General features: G+C 37.6%; 3 protein-coding genes and 1 long non-coding RNA gene across 6 annotated transcripts; 2 read left to right on the forward strand and 2 right to left on the reverse strand.

Moving 5' to 3' along the window:
* Positions 1 to 475: 475 nt before the first annotated feature.
* LOC108557186 (microcephalin) lies at positions 476 to 4,175 on the reverse strand. 2 transcript variants are annotated; one of them, XM_017913618.1, is made up of 8 exons: positions 3,691 to 4,175; positions 3,470 to 3,628; positions 2,658 to 3,227; positions 2,491 to 2,604; positions 2,302 to 2,328; positions 1,122 to 2,225; positions 970 to 1,047; positions 476 to 889 (listed from the first exon to the last, which is right to left on the reverse strand). In XM_017913618.1, the coding sequence occupies exons 1-8, from the start codon at positions 4,156 to 4,158 to the stop codon at positions 584 to 586; spliced, it is 2,826 nt and encodes a 941-aa protein (XP_017769107.1). In that variant the 5' UTR covers positions 4,159 to 4,175; the 3' UTR covers positions 476 to 583. The 2 variants fall into 2 exon arrangements, with proteins under 2 accessions (XP_017769107.1, XP_017769108.1); XM_017913619.1 differs by lacking the exon at positions 2,302 to 2,328.
* Positions 3,498 to 4,245, forward strand: LOC108557188. The gene is made up of 2 exons (XR_001890851.1): positions 3,498 to 3,582; positions 4,094 to 4,245. It is a non-coding gene; the product is annotated as an uncharacterized LOC108557188 (long non-coding RNA).
* Positions 4,246 to 5,377: 1,132 nt separating this feature from the next.
* On the reverse strand, positions 5,378 to 10,251 carry LOC108557193 (protein zer-1 homolog). Its single transcript, XM_017913631.1, has 8 exons — positions 9,999 to 10,251; positions 7,791 to 8,849; positions 7,030 to 7,232; positions 6,797 to 6,971; positions 6,578 to 6,739; positions 6,357 to 6,518; positions 5,642 to 6,044; positions 5,378 to 5,577 (listed from the first exon to the last, which is right to left on the reverse strand). Exons 1-8 carry the CDS (start codon positions 9,999 to 10,001, stop codon positions 5,414 to 5,416), a joined length of 2,331 nt encoding a protein of 776 aa, XP_017769120.1. The 5' UTR covers positions 10,002 to 10,251; the 3' UTR covers positions 5,378 to 5,413.
* Positions 10,252 to 10,391: 140 nt separating this feature from the next.
* Positions 10,392 to 12,492, forward strand: LOC108557195 (TBC1 domain family member 13). Of its 2 annotated transcripts, XM_017913632.1 has the most exons (9): positions 10,392 to 10,503; positions 10,591 to 10,664; positions 10,738 to 10,863; positions 10,921 to 11,225; positions 11,307 to 11,309; positions 11,405 to 11,603; positions 11,733 to 11,934; positions 12,037 to 12,159; positions 12,218 to 12,492. In XM_017913632.1, the coding sequence occupies exons 1-9, from the start codon at positions 10,448 to 10,450 to the stop codon at positions 12,342 to 12,344; spliced, it is 1,215 nt and encodes a 404-aa protein (XP_017769121.1). In that variant the 5' UTR covers positions 10,392 to 10,447; the 3' UTR covers positions 12,345 to 12,492. The 2 variants fall into 2 exon arrangements, with proteins under 2 accessions (XP_017769121.1, XP_017769122.1); XM_017913633.1 differs by lacking the exon at positions 11,307 to 11,309.

A 12,492-nucleotide genomic window follows, 5' to 3' on the forward strand; every position in this document is an offset into this window, starting at 1 on the left:
ATAACGATTGTGATTTACTTTACTCATATATCACACTATTTATTTATTTATTTGTCATTTGATTTAAACGTAAAATAGATTTAATAATAAATAAATGAAAATATAAATATATATATATACACACACACGCACGAAACGAATAAAAAAAGCACTTGGAAGAAGTTCGTTTCAACAGTAATGTGTTCGTTTATTTCAGTTCTCTCTTTTTATTTTCTATTCTTTCAAGATACTATAGATATTACTATATTTTAAGACTAAGAAACCAAAAAAAAACACACGAAAAAGGTGGGTTAGTACAATTTATGAGAATTACCACTGCTCTATTAAACTACTTAAGTATAATACTGAGATGTAATGATGATAACTGTTACGGAAGGATGAAGAAATGTTATTTGTAATCAGATTGAAAAAAAAATAAATTGCTTGTATTATTAATACACGATTTATAACAAAGCACATATTCATTAAAATGACTAAGAAAACGAACTCATTTAAAAAAAAAGCAACAGAAAGCAAAAATAATTCATATTATTAATGTACATTATTAGCATACGCAAATACGCTCATTGTCAATGTACGATGTTTATTCGTTGTCGACTGATGGAATGGCGTAAAGGGCTGGATTCTTGCAGCAGTTTTGATAGATGCTGTCCAGTACCCACGTCTCGCGCACACACAACGCGTTCTCGTTGTGTACACCCACAACAGCACCCACGATTATCTTCGCGTTTCTTCTGCAATTTAACACCACACCCTTGCACAACCTGATGAGTTCCTTCAGTTGCTGACTACTAGGATTCGTTGAATTGCTCACAAAGATCTCACCGCAGTCCATGAAGATGTCCATCGAGTAACTGCTGCCAAACGCTTCACGTTCTCTTCTGCAAATCTAGAAACAGAACATTTGTTTATAGACACGTTCATTCATACGAATTAGAAAAAAAAACTAAAAATATAATTCGCAGTTACTTGTATATTCTTATTCAGCTCCAGATACTCGAAGGACTCCTCGGGTAACCATCTGCCGCGCTCCAACGAAGAATGCAACTTTAAAAACAAACAAACAAAATGTTGTTTTAAAACCGTAAAAATTAGCATTCCCTCTCACGGTGTTCATTTACCCAATCAGATTTCAGTATCCAAATCCCCCGTGCCATCCCCTTGACAACGTTGATAGTCCGACTGCAATCTCCCAACACCAGATGCGTGGTGTTTTTGCTTACAGTGTTCTCCACGGTAAATCCGCCCATCCTCTCCACAATTCCCTTGAACTCCGCGACCTCGTTCCTATGAAAACGAGAACATACTATCGTCGGTTTATTAACCGACTGCACGTTCCTGCGAGTCTTCGGCAACTTCTGAACCTGAACAAAATCCATCGTACTCCTCCTGTTCAGTATCGGCTTAATCGGTAGCGATTCGTCCGCGCTCATCGCTGCATTCTCATCCTCGCTGCAAGACTTTCCAGATTCCATCGCCAATTTAGCGGCGGCGTTCTGCGTCAAAATAATTGGGATCAAATCGACCGGTTCAGGTTTCTTGAACGTCACGGACGCGTTCTTGTTCTTTGGTAGCACTTTTCTAATTTCCGGTTCGATATCATTGAAGTACTGTTTCAATGTACCGTCCGGATTATAGAGTTTGCGTCTCCGCTTCTTAACTACATTTCCGTTTTGCGAGGACCCATTCTCGCCGTTCGCACAATCTTCCTGAAGTTTCTTTATCCTTATCGATTTCCTGACTGGAGGAGAACGTGGTTTTTCCACTTGGTTATCGCGATCATTGCTCGATTCTCCTTCTGCAGAATCATTGTTGCTCGCCGCATTGTTTTCCGGACAATCCGACTGAACATCGCACTCACTTTTCTGCGACAGATCATCCTCCAAATCTTTATTAATAATGCACAAGGCTTGGCTAATCTCTTCGGCCAACTCGAAGGACAAAGATGAATTTCCAAACGTGGACAGGTTATTCGCGCTGGACACTTTCAACGATAACGACTCGGCGGTGCTATCCTGAAATTCTTTCTTCTGAAGGGCGGCCGCCTCCAACTCATTGTCGTTGCCCGAGACGCGCAAAGAGAAATTATCGATGGCGCTCAAGGAGAACGGTTCACGATCACTATCAATTGACACTTTCAATGACAGAGAATCGTCGTTACTGTATGTCACCCCATGGTACTCTTCCTTAATTTCGTTCTTCAACGCCATCGACAACATTTTCCTCTAAAATGAAAAATAAATGCACTGTAATATTACACACCAACGGCGCTGTATGAGAAATAATGGTTCTTGCACTCACCTCAACCTCGGACATATCACGGTCTGTCTGAAATTAAACAAAACCTAGTTGAACATGCGAAAATAAAAGAACAGAAAAAGCATGTCTTCTTTTTTAAACATAATTAATTTATTCAGTTATATATAATTGGACAAGTTATAATCAAATCAGTAATATTATGCTATTCCTTATTTAAATAACTCAACTTACACTATTTGATGAAACCTCCAAGGAAGGAACAAGTTCATCAGTGCTGTGCGTATTATGTTTCGATTCTGTAGACAGATCCGTCGAGGAACAATCGCTGGTCAAAGATGTCGTACCCTGGAATAAGTTGTTAAGTTGTTTTAGCGGAGACTCGTAGATTGGTTACTTACGTTAGAGAGATTCTTCAAACTATCGTCCTTTTGGAAGCTGCTGTATCTGGTCTTCCGGCGTTGAGTGACGAACTTGCCAATCTCCAGCGACTGGCTCGAACCCTTTGAGAGCTGATCCGTATCTGAGTCTGCAGATTTATTGGATAAATCAAATAGTGTTTGTCTGCACAACTTCTTTGCCGATGAAACGCAGACGCTCTGCGTTCTCGATATCTTCGACGTCGACTTCGGACGACTCTCCTCGATCAGTTTACTTATATTATCGGTGTACAACATTCTCGTTCTCCTTCTATTCTTCACACTCGGACTCGGAGTTTCGCATATCACACTGTCCCCAGAAATTGAAGATATTTTAGATGTATCGGGAACAACGGAATTGCTATCGTCCAAGACACAACTGCTGTTGTCGGATGATTCGGGCAATTTAGTGCTGCTCGATTTTTTACTTTCTGACGATTTCACAGATCTGCTGCTGCTTGCTGACACGGATTTGCTTCTTTTCTTCTTAGGTTCAGTCACCACTTTGTTCTGTTCCTTTTTTATAATATCAGCGTAATTCGAATTTATGTACTGAAACAAACATGTGCATTAAGTTTTTGTAAACTTTAAATAAATTCATGTAAAAACATTTGAATGTTCAGTAATTTTTTTTTAATCTAGTAATATTAGATATTTTCATTTTATTTAGTTGGAAATGTTTGCCAACTGCTAGTTATTAGTAAATATTAGTTTATTTTATTGAGTGCACTATTGTTGAGTTGATGTTAATGAAGAGTAATTAGACTTAGAGAAAAGTGATTTGTTTAGAATACCTCACATATATCAGTTGTGTTACTGGAGACAACACCAATGGCTGGAAAATCAGACTCTGGAAGGCGTTTTCGCAAATCTTTCAATGATTGCAGCCACAATACAGAAACTACATGTTTGTTCATTGCTTTTGCTCTACGATAAGTTTCATAAGATCCCTCCTGCAATGACAAAATCCATTATATTATCGATTTATTTAAAATAACCTTATTCACAAATTTACTTTGTATATCACATGTGTTGTTTGGCTGGACAATCTGCTCATGATCTCTGCCCCCATACTTTCCATCAGAGCCTTTACACCAACAGATCTATCCTCCTTGTTGTTCCTAATCTCTACATAAGCTTTGACCCCATCCAGCAGTTTGTTAAAGGGAAGTGTAGGAAGATCAGCTGACTTCTCTGAACTTGTTGCACTCTCAGATCTCCCATTATTTTCCAGTAATCTTCTCCGGAACTGAGCTGTGGGACTCTCTACAGTGTACTTACTCTTGACTTTGTTCAATGGACTGCTTGTCGTAGCCTGCTTATACTTTTCCACAGCATCCTTGTCAGCCTTCATGAGCTTTTTCAATATAGCTTTTTTACTGGGATCATTCATCATTGATGCCAGCATTTTCTTATAGATATTCTCATCGATGGGGGTCTCTTCGGTAACGCTCTTGCATCGCATCGATTTTCTTCGATCCATCCTCTCGGGAAATTGGCAAATATAATTCAATGTGTCAAGTAAAAATCGTGTGTAAAAAATTATAGTTATAGTCTTTTTTTTTTTGAAGTTCGAATCTGATTATTTTACCAACGTTCAGATGTTATCCATTGCAGCCAACAAATACCATGAAGATCAACGTTACGAATTAAAATAACCTAACTATTTTGAACTAGATGTTGGTTACAATTACAGTGGCGGGGATACTTCACTATTTCCCCCCACATCCCTTAAATAATAATTATTATTTTTATGTAAAATTTCCTAGAATTAAAAAAATAAATTTAATTTTTGACACACATTTGAAAATTTAATTGTTTTCTTTAAAATCACTAAATCATAGGAAATTTGTTTATCTGTACATGTTAATATGATTAACAAATAATAATTAAAATTAGTTTCAAATTTTCATAAAAGAATTGTTGTCTTCAGACGTTAATTGCTTGTTTATTTTGTACAGCTATTAAATACATATTTAAATGTATTTATTTTACTTAATTACGACTTAATCACTTCATTCTTTGACGTAAACATTAGATTTGTATTTACAGATTTCATTGAAAAAAAGCAAAGGTTTTGAATGAACTTGAATTGGGATGCAAAACATGTTTTCTTTTTGTTGGAAAATAAGTGAATGTTACGTCGAAGCAATCGATGACCGAAAAGAAGAAACCAGAAAGCAAATTAATTTATTATCGTATTCAACTTTACAAAGAAACATCAATAAACATAATAAGTAAAATGAAAATCGATTTATTTAATATAGTTTTAACAGTATTTGTTGTATTTTATTTTATTTTTTTTATTTACTTTTTTTTAATTGATAAAATATAATATAATATTTCTATTACAAGTAAAAGTTAATGTTAGGGCATATATCACAAGATAATAATTATATAATTTTTTTCTTCATATTATATACTCTTCATTTTCTTTTTCTCTTTTTTTTTCCACCTATGAATTTAAAACAATCCAGAATATTTTAAATATAAATATATGATATATTATTAACTGTCTCGTTCGAGGACCGTTTCTTTTTCCTTGCATCTTTTGTTTTGGTTCGAGAATTCCTCAAAAAAAAAAAGAAAAAAATCAGGCAATATAACATTTACAAAAAAAAATAGAAAGAAAAGTAAAAATAAATAAATATAATGGTGATAAATAAAATTAATTAAAAATAAGGAGAGAAAAAAAAAACAGATTTAAAAAAAATATATATCTCAATAATAATATGAATTTATCCATCCAAACAATCGAATCGGTTGTCCTTATAATAAGAGCAATTGGCTACTACGATCGAGGCTAGATCCTTGACGGCGAACGGAGGCACCGGATGCATCAATATCTCTTGTAATATTGTTACACCGCCTTCGGCGATAACCAAATTGCAGTATTTTTCGGCTGCGAAAATTACAAACGTTATTTATAAAATTGCATAAAGCAAGTGCAATGTTGAACAACTTACGGTAGACTCTGGTGAGATTGGCCAAAGCCCAGACGGCCCATCGCTGACATTCGGGCGTATCGAAGATCTTAACTAGATATAAAATTGGTTCGAAGGATCTGTAGTTTATGTTCCGGTGACTGCCGAGGTCCCATCGGTCTATCGCGATCATCATCCGATTCAGGACGTAATCTCGACTCGGCTCCTTTATGGTCCACACTTCGGGACCATCCGACGCTATATGCGAGATCACGCCCGCCGCATTGTAACTGACTTCAATACCATCGCTCAGCGAGTCCAGGAGGTTCGAAAACACGCAGATGTATTCGCGCTTCATCAGGTAGTAACGCAACTCCCTCACCTCCGCCACGTTTCCCAGCAAACCCATCATATTCCTCAAGAGTTCTTCCTTATCCGGAAATTTCTGCAACATAATATTCAATTCTATTAATATTTCGTAGTTAGTCAACATTAATATTGAACATTATTTTAATGAAAAGATTAAAAACCATTGGAGCTAAAACGAGTGAGATATTTTCAACACAAACATTATTCGTTAATATATGTTTCATTCAATAAACTTTTCCATCTATCTCCATAGTAAACAGTTTCATTAATCTTAATGTAATGTGTGAATATCATCATTGATAATGGACTTTTCACACGATCCAAGAAGGATGTACACGATCACAATTTGAATTGCAAAATTGATGTCGCGAACTGACGATGTTATTACCTGCAAACATTCCAAAAAATACTCCATCCCGCGATTTTCCAAGAACTTTTTGCAGTTCTGCGGAGTCTCATCGGTGACGTTCCACATGGTAGACCAAGCCACCTCCAGCACATCATCGCATAAACCTTTGGCCAATCTATCCATTATGAGCCAAAGCATCTTCTACAATAAATGAGGGGAAAATGAGATTAGCGAATCAGAGCTAATAGCAGCAAACTTACAGTTATTGCACCCAGATCTCCCAATTTGACTTTCTGCTGTCGATCCACCTGGCAGGCGAGTGAATTCAGCAGGTAAATCCCGATTCGCTGCACAAAACTCTCCTGCTGCATACCATAAACGGAGTGCAGCAGAATCTCCACCAAACGTTCGTAGTCAAAAACCTTAAAAATATGATGAAACATGAAATACGTTTTTCCTTTCGAGGATTTGATACCTACCACATCCGCTGGTATTTTGAACTGACACAAAGTTAAGCATCCGTTCCTCATCATCGTGTCATCGTTCCTATGCACGCACATACCATTCAACAGTGTCGTTATTATACGTCTTTTGACTTGAAACACCTCGTGCAGTTCGACGCCTGTCCCCTTGACAATATAAAAAAGTGTAGCACTAAACAAAGAGATAAAGATGAGTTGGTGAGATGCGAGATGTGGACGGTAATCTGTACCTTCCGGAAATCTGGATATGCCTCTCGTTTATGTGCCTGTTCATCGATTCCAAGACGATGTGTAAGGCCTGTCCAATGTGCTGGCAGCTTTCGAAACGAAACAGGTGGAACAACTCGTTCAGTACCTTCTGCAGCATATCTGGACGTTCTATGTACGCCATGGCCGCTACTAAAATTTGCTCTTCATTAGCATTACCTGCAATCTAAATAAAAATAGACGACAATCAATTTTACAACTGCAATATATATGTAATACAAAGGAAGCGGCGATCATTTGAATTTCGCAAAGATTTGCAGGCTGTCGGAATTCGAATAATCGATGCATAATTGTCGACGGCCTTGAATTGAATCAATAGCTAAGCACGATGCTTAACTTTCATGATTCGATTAAATGCCATACGCGTTAGTTCACGGTCAAAATCGTGCGATACATAAAAAATATGACCACTCTTGCATAATTATAATTGCAATGCTCCGATGCATTTTGTGTAGATTATTATTAATTATTTGTAGTATTGTGTTACTGTAAATAGATATTGTCGTTAAGAAATTCTGGACTTTCATAATTATAAATTAAATCCGTTGCGTACAGTATTAATTGTTATATGAGTATGTTTTGTTAAAAATGGAGTATTTAGAAAGTATTAGAAATGCAAGCGAATTCAAGAATTTGGAAAATCAAATATATTGTAGTATCCACAACTGATTTTACTTGGCAAATATGACGAACACATTGTGTTTTTGTATTGATGGTTACTTACTAATTTTGCGGGGATATCATGTCGTAGGCAGGCGTCATGCTGAGTTTCGTACAATCCCAGAAAGTGAAGAGGATTTCCCACGCGAAGTCCCAGCCCGGGGATGTCCGAGGCGTATCGGAAGTCATCGTTAACCTCGGCCACTCCGGTACCTGCCAGATTCGTACCGGAGATGTCCAATGAACTGAGATTAGGCAGATTCTCAATAATCTTCGCCAACACCACCGATCCGCTCTCGAACTTTCCCGTCTCCTCCTTCGACTGCGATATGTCCAGATGCCGGAGATTTGTCATTTTGCAGATGGACGTTATGGCGCTATCCAGTTTGAACACGTTGTAGAGTATTAGAGAACTCAAATTTGTTAAATGTTCTATGCACTTCAGATTGCCTAATTCGCTGCTATTGGATAGATCTAAGTGAGTCAATTTGCCTAGGGGTTTCAGGAGGAGGGTGTAGAAATCGGGGAGCAGCGAATCCGCCCGTCGCAGCGTCAATCGCTTCAGGTTGTCGGCCAGGAAGATGCGCTCCTTATCGTAGTTGACCTCCATGCGCATCGGCAAACCGAACGACGAGTACGGAAACATGTTCACATTTTCGCCGATCGTCAGACTGACCAGGTTCGTGCCGAACGCGGTCAGATTCTTAATCGATTCGAGCGTGATGAACTGGCACTCGGATATTTCCAGCTCGATGAGCTTGTGCTTCAGGAGTATCTTCAGGCCCGCATCGTTGACGTTCGTGTTTCTCAATTTGACGCGCTTCAGTCTCGTCGCTGATAGATTGTCGAAGATGTGTAAAAACTGCGTGTCGATTTTGCCCGGTTTCGAGGCCTTTACGTTCAGCAGCTTCTCGCAGATCTCCATCGGCAGCGTGATGTGTTTGCGTAGACGCATCTTGTCGAAGGTGAAGATTCCCCTGTCGCAGAGGGTCTCCAAGTGATCGGCCACATATTGAAAGCATATATCCAGCAGCGACTCGGGCATCGTCAGCACGCAAAACGTACAGCAGTCTGTCGGCAGCACCTTCGAATGGCAGCACTTTTTTTTCGAAGATTGAAGCATCTGCAAACAAAAATCATATATGTTATAAAGCAACAATATATAATTCAAATGGATGATATAAAATGATTTTCAGGTTTCCTCTGAGCTATAAGCAACTAATTCCGAATTCAGGTCGTGCATCTTCGGTTATAATTTATGTAGTTCATCACATCCTGGATTATTCACATGTATCATAAAAGTCACAAATACGCTTTAGTTTTCATTCATACTCGTTTACTTTCATATATTTCCTCCAAGAAAAGAAATACTAAAAGATGCACAATTTACAATCATCGAAACCGCAACACTTATATTAAAATAATAAATACATACGTTTCAGATCAATAAAATCTTAAACTAACACAACAATTATAAAAGAATCCAATCCAACAAAGAACTTAAGATTATTATAGAGTATATTGAAGATCTCGGAGCCGATGATGAATGATGCACATGGCCCGACAAATAATTTTGTAGCACCCTCGATATGCGCTACAATAGTACTTGACGGGCAATGGACAACAGATTGAAGACGACGTCATTAAAATAACAATGCACAACAACAGCAATCTCTATTGTTACAATTAATATATCATTAGAGATACCAATAATTACAAAAAATAAACAGTATTTCTATCACAAACTAGTATATCACGTGTTAAGAGTGAATCATAAGCGAAAATAAAATAATTTGCATATTATTGACTATCATTAGGAACCTCTAATTTTGTAAATGTTTGGGAAACACTGGTGAAATTATTTGAGGTGCAGGAGCAATTTGCATTTTTTTATAATTAATTGTATGCATTAATTCACAGAAATTGTTGATAAAATTAATGGAAGTAAGACTAAGGAATTTGGATTTTTTTTGTATGTGATAGTAAATGGAAGCTTGGAAAATAACAAAATAAGGGTGTGATGATGGATGGACTTTTAATCACATGCTATTTGCAGCTGCATTGGATAGTAAAATGAACTGTCATTGTTGAATTAAAGTGCCATCAGAAGGAAAGAAGTATGCTCGTTGCACTAGATTGGATGTTATGAATGAATCTAAAAATGTATTGATTGTTTCGATGGGATTGATTGTGCAGATCGGGATGATACACGATGATCAGATTGTTGGTTGTCTGCTGTAATTGCAATGTAATGGGAATTTGTGGAACTAACCATAAATGTTTTGTCCCTGATAGGGGTGACTGCCTTGTGAAACAATTGAGGTGTCCCTATCAGAATCCACCTGCTTCAACCATAGCTGTGGGCCTCACAGTCAGATGCGTGTCTCTGATGATTGGAAGAGCGGAGGATCCTCCAATTGCCACAAAACGATACTCCAGATGTTGAACACTTTGCTCCACTCTTGCTTCCTCTTGCTCAGTCCACTTATTTTTGTTATTGAGTAACTCTCCGCTTTTGACAGTTCCCCGTTCGTTCCGTTGTTTAGCACTCTACTAGCGATGCAGAAGACATTGAGCAGGAGCAATGTCCGAATCTCCAAAATTCTTATACGAAGATCGCCTCCAGTGAATTCGCACAATTTCCCTCCTTCTCATCAAATTCACGCAGAAACGCACAATTTTCCGAAATCTCGCTAAACATCCCAGGGAAATTTTGTCGAAATGGTTAGTAACAGTCAAACAGCTGACAGATGTCAAGTGATGGCATACAAGGCAAGGTAGGTGTGATTTTTTTTCGTAGAAAAGTAGTTTCAAAATTTTTCCTTTTTTTCGCCCCCTTCACGTATTCGACGACAATTTTACAGACTCAAAGAATTCGAAGATCTCGTGGACCAAGATGTGATCGATCTGCGGAGGCTCAAACGCCTCTCATTCAACGGTAATTCAAATTCGCGAAAGTAAATAAATACATGTATCACTGTCAACAATCATCTTTTTTTTTTCTCTTGCAGGAATCCCAGATGATTTGGGAAAAAGAGCTCTCTGCTGGAAACTCCTCCTCAACTATTTGCCATCGGAAAAGGAAAAATGGGTTCCATTTTTGAGAAAAAAACGCGAATTGTATAGGAGTTTAATTGGTAAGTGTGATGTGACTAATCTTGAGCATTCTCTTCTAATATAGAGACTAATTTCAGATGAATTGGTGGTGATGCCAGGCTCAAAGGAATCCAATGATGGTGATTGCACTTCATTGGATCACCCATTAAGCATTAATCCGGATAGCCAATGGCAAACATACTTCAAAGATAATGAAGTTCTGCTGCAGATTGACAAGGATGTGAGGCGCCTATGTCCTGACATATCTTTTTTCCAGCAGCCCACTGAATATCCATGCAGACAAATTGTCAATAGTCTAGATATTAAAAGACTTCACACTCGGGTGCAAAGAAGTGTGCTCAAGTGTGCCAACGTGGAGAGGAAGGGTCTTGGCATCACAAAGGTGAATAAACTGATTTCCCATTTTTTTGTTTCCTTTAACCATTATAATATTCTTTCTTTGTTTGCTGCTTTGAAATAGTAGCAGGTGAGTTACACTAATTCATGAAATGCTATCTCTTGCAAATTTGAATATGTTAGTCTTTTTTTTTCTTAAATTGTAATAAGTTATTGCGAATTTAGATTGCGTTAACTATGAAAAAAGCCAATGAGGATTATGCGCCGATGGCTGAGGGACAGGAGGCTCATTGGGAGGTGGTCGAAAGAATCTTATTCCTTTATGCGAAACTGAATCCAGGTCAAAGTTACGTGCAGGGAATGAACGAAATTATCGGTCCCATCTATTACACATTTGCCTGTGATCCCGATCTTCAATACAGAGGTAAATACTTTGTTTAATTTGGTGCTTTCCAAACTTTATGTTCATCCGCCCCGTTTATTTTTTCATGAAATATCATTATGTAAATGTATAATAAGAAATTGCTATATAGATTTTCATTTCGCATTTCAGAGTATGCAGAGGCCGATTGTTTCTTTTGCTTCACGAATTTAATGTCGGAGATTAGAGACATCTTTATTAAAAGTTTAGATGAGGCGGAATGCGGCATCAACAACATGATGTCAAAATTGATGGTTCAACTGAAGAACAACGATCTGGATGTTTGGCTGTTGTTCCAACAGCAAGAATTGAAACCCCAATACTACAGTTTCAGGTAATTAGATTCATTTGATGCAATATGTATTATTGTGAATGCTCTTACTGATGATGATTTTCAGTTAAACAAACATTTGCTAATGAAATTTTCATTTTTCAGATGGATCACTCTGTTATTATCACAGGAATTCCCTTTGCCGGATGTTTTGAGGATCTGGGATTCGTTATTCTCAGATGAGAATCGGTTCGAGTTTCTAATTTATATATGCTGTGCTATGATAGTGTAAGTGTGGCTTTATTTGGATGTTTGAGCGTTGTTAATTGACGTTCTCAATTTTCAGTATATTGAGGAAACAGTTGGTGGATGGGGATTTTCCCTCCAACCTGAAACTGCTTCAAAACTTCCCGCCGATGGACGTCCAGATAATCCTGTCCAAAGCGGTGGAACTGGCGAATCGCACCTTCTAGCAGTCAATTCTCGCCATTTACAACAATAATAACCATTCAATTATCCCATTAATCGTAAGATGAGCTATTCCATAAGTAAGCAAATTTTATATACTTTTTTAATACTCGAACAATTTCCACAAAATTTATATATATATATTACGTTGAA

Source organism: Nicrophorus vespilloides, unplaced genomic scaffold (assembly GCF_001412225.1).
Source record: "Nicrophorus vespilloides isolate i.1.1-1 unplaced genomic scaffold, Nicve_v1.0, whole genome shotgun sequence".
Classification (NCBI taxonomy): Eukaryota; Metazoa; Arthropoda; class Insecta; order Coleoptera; family Silphidae; genus Nicrophorus; species Nicrophorus vespilloides.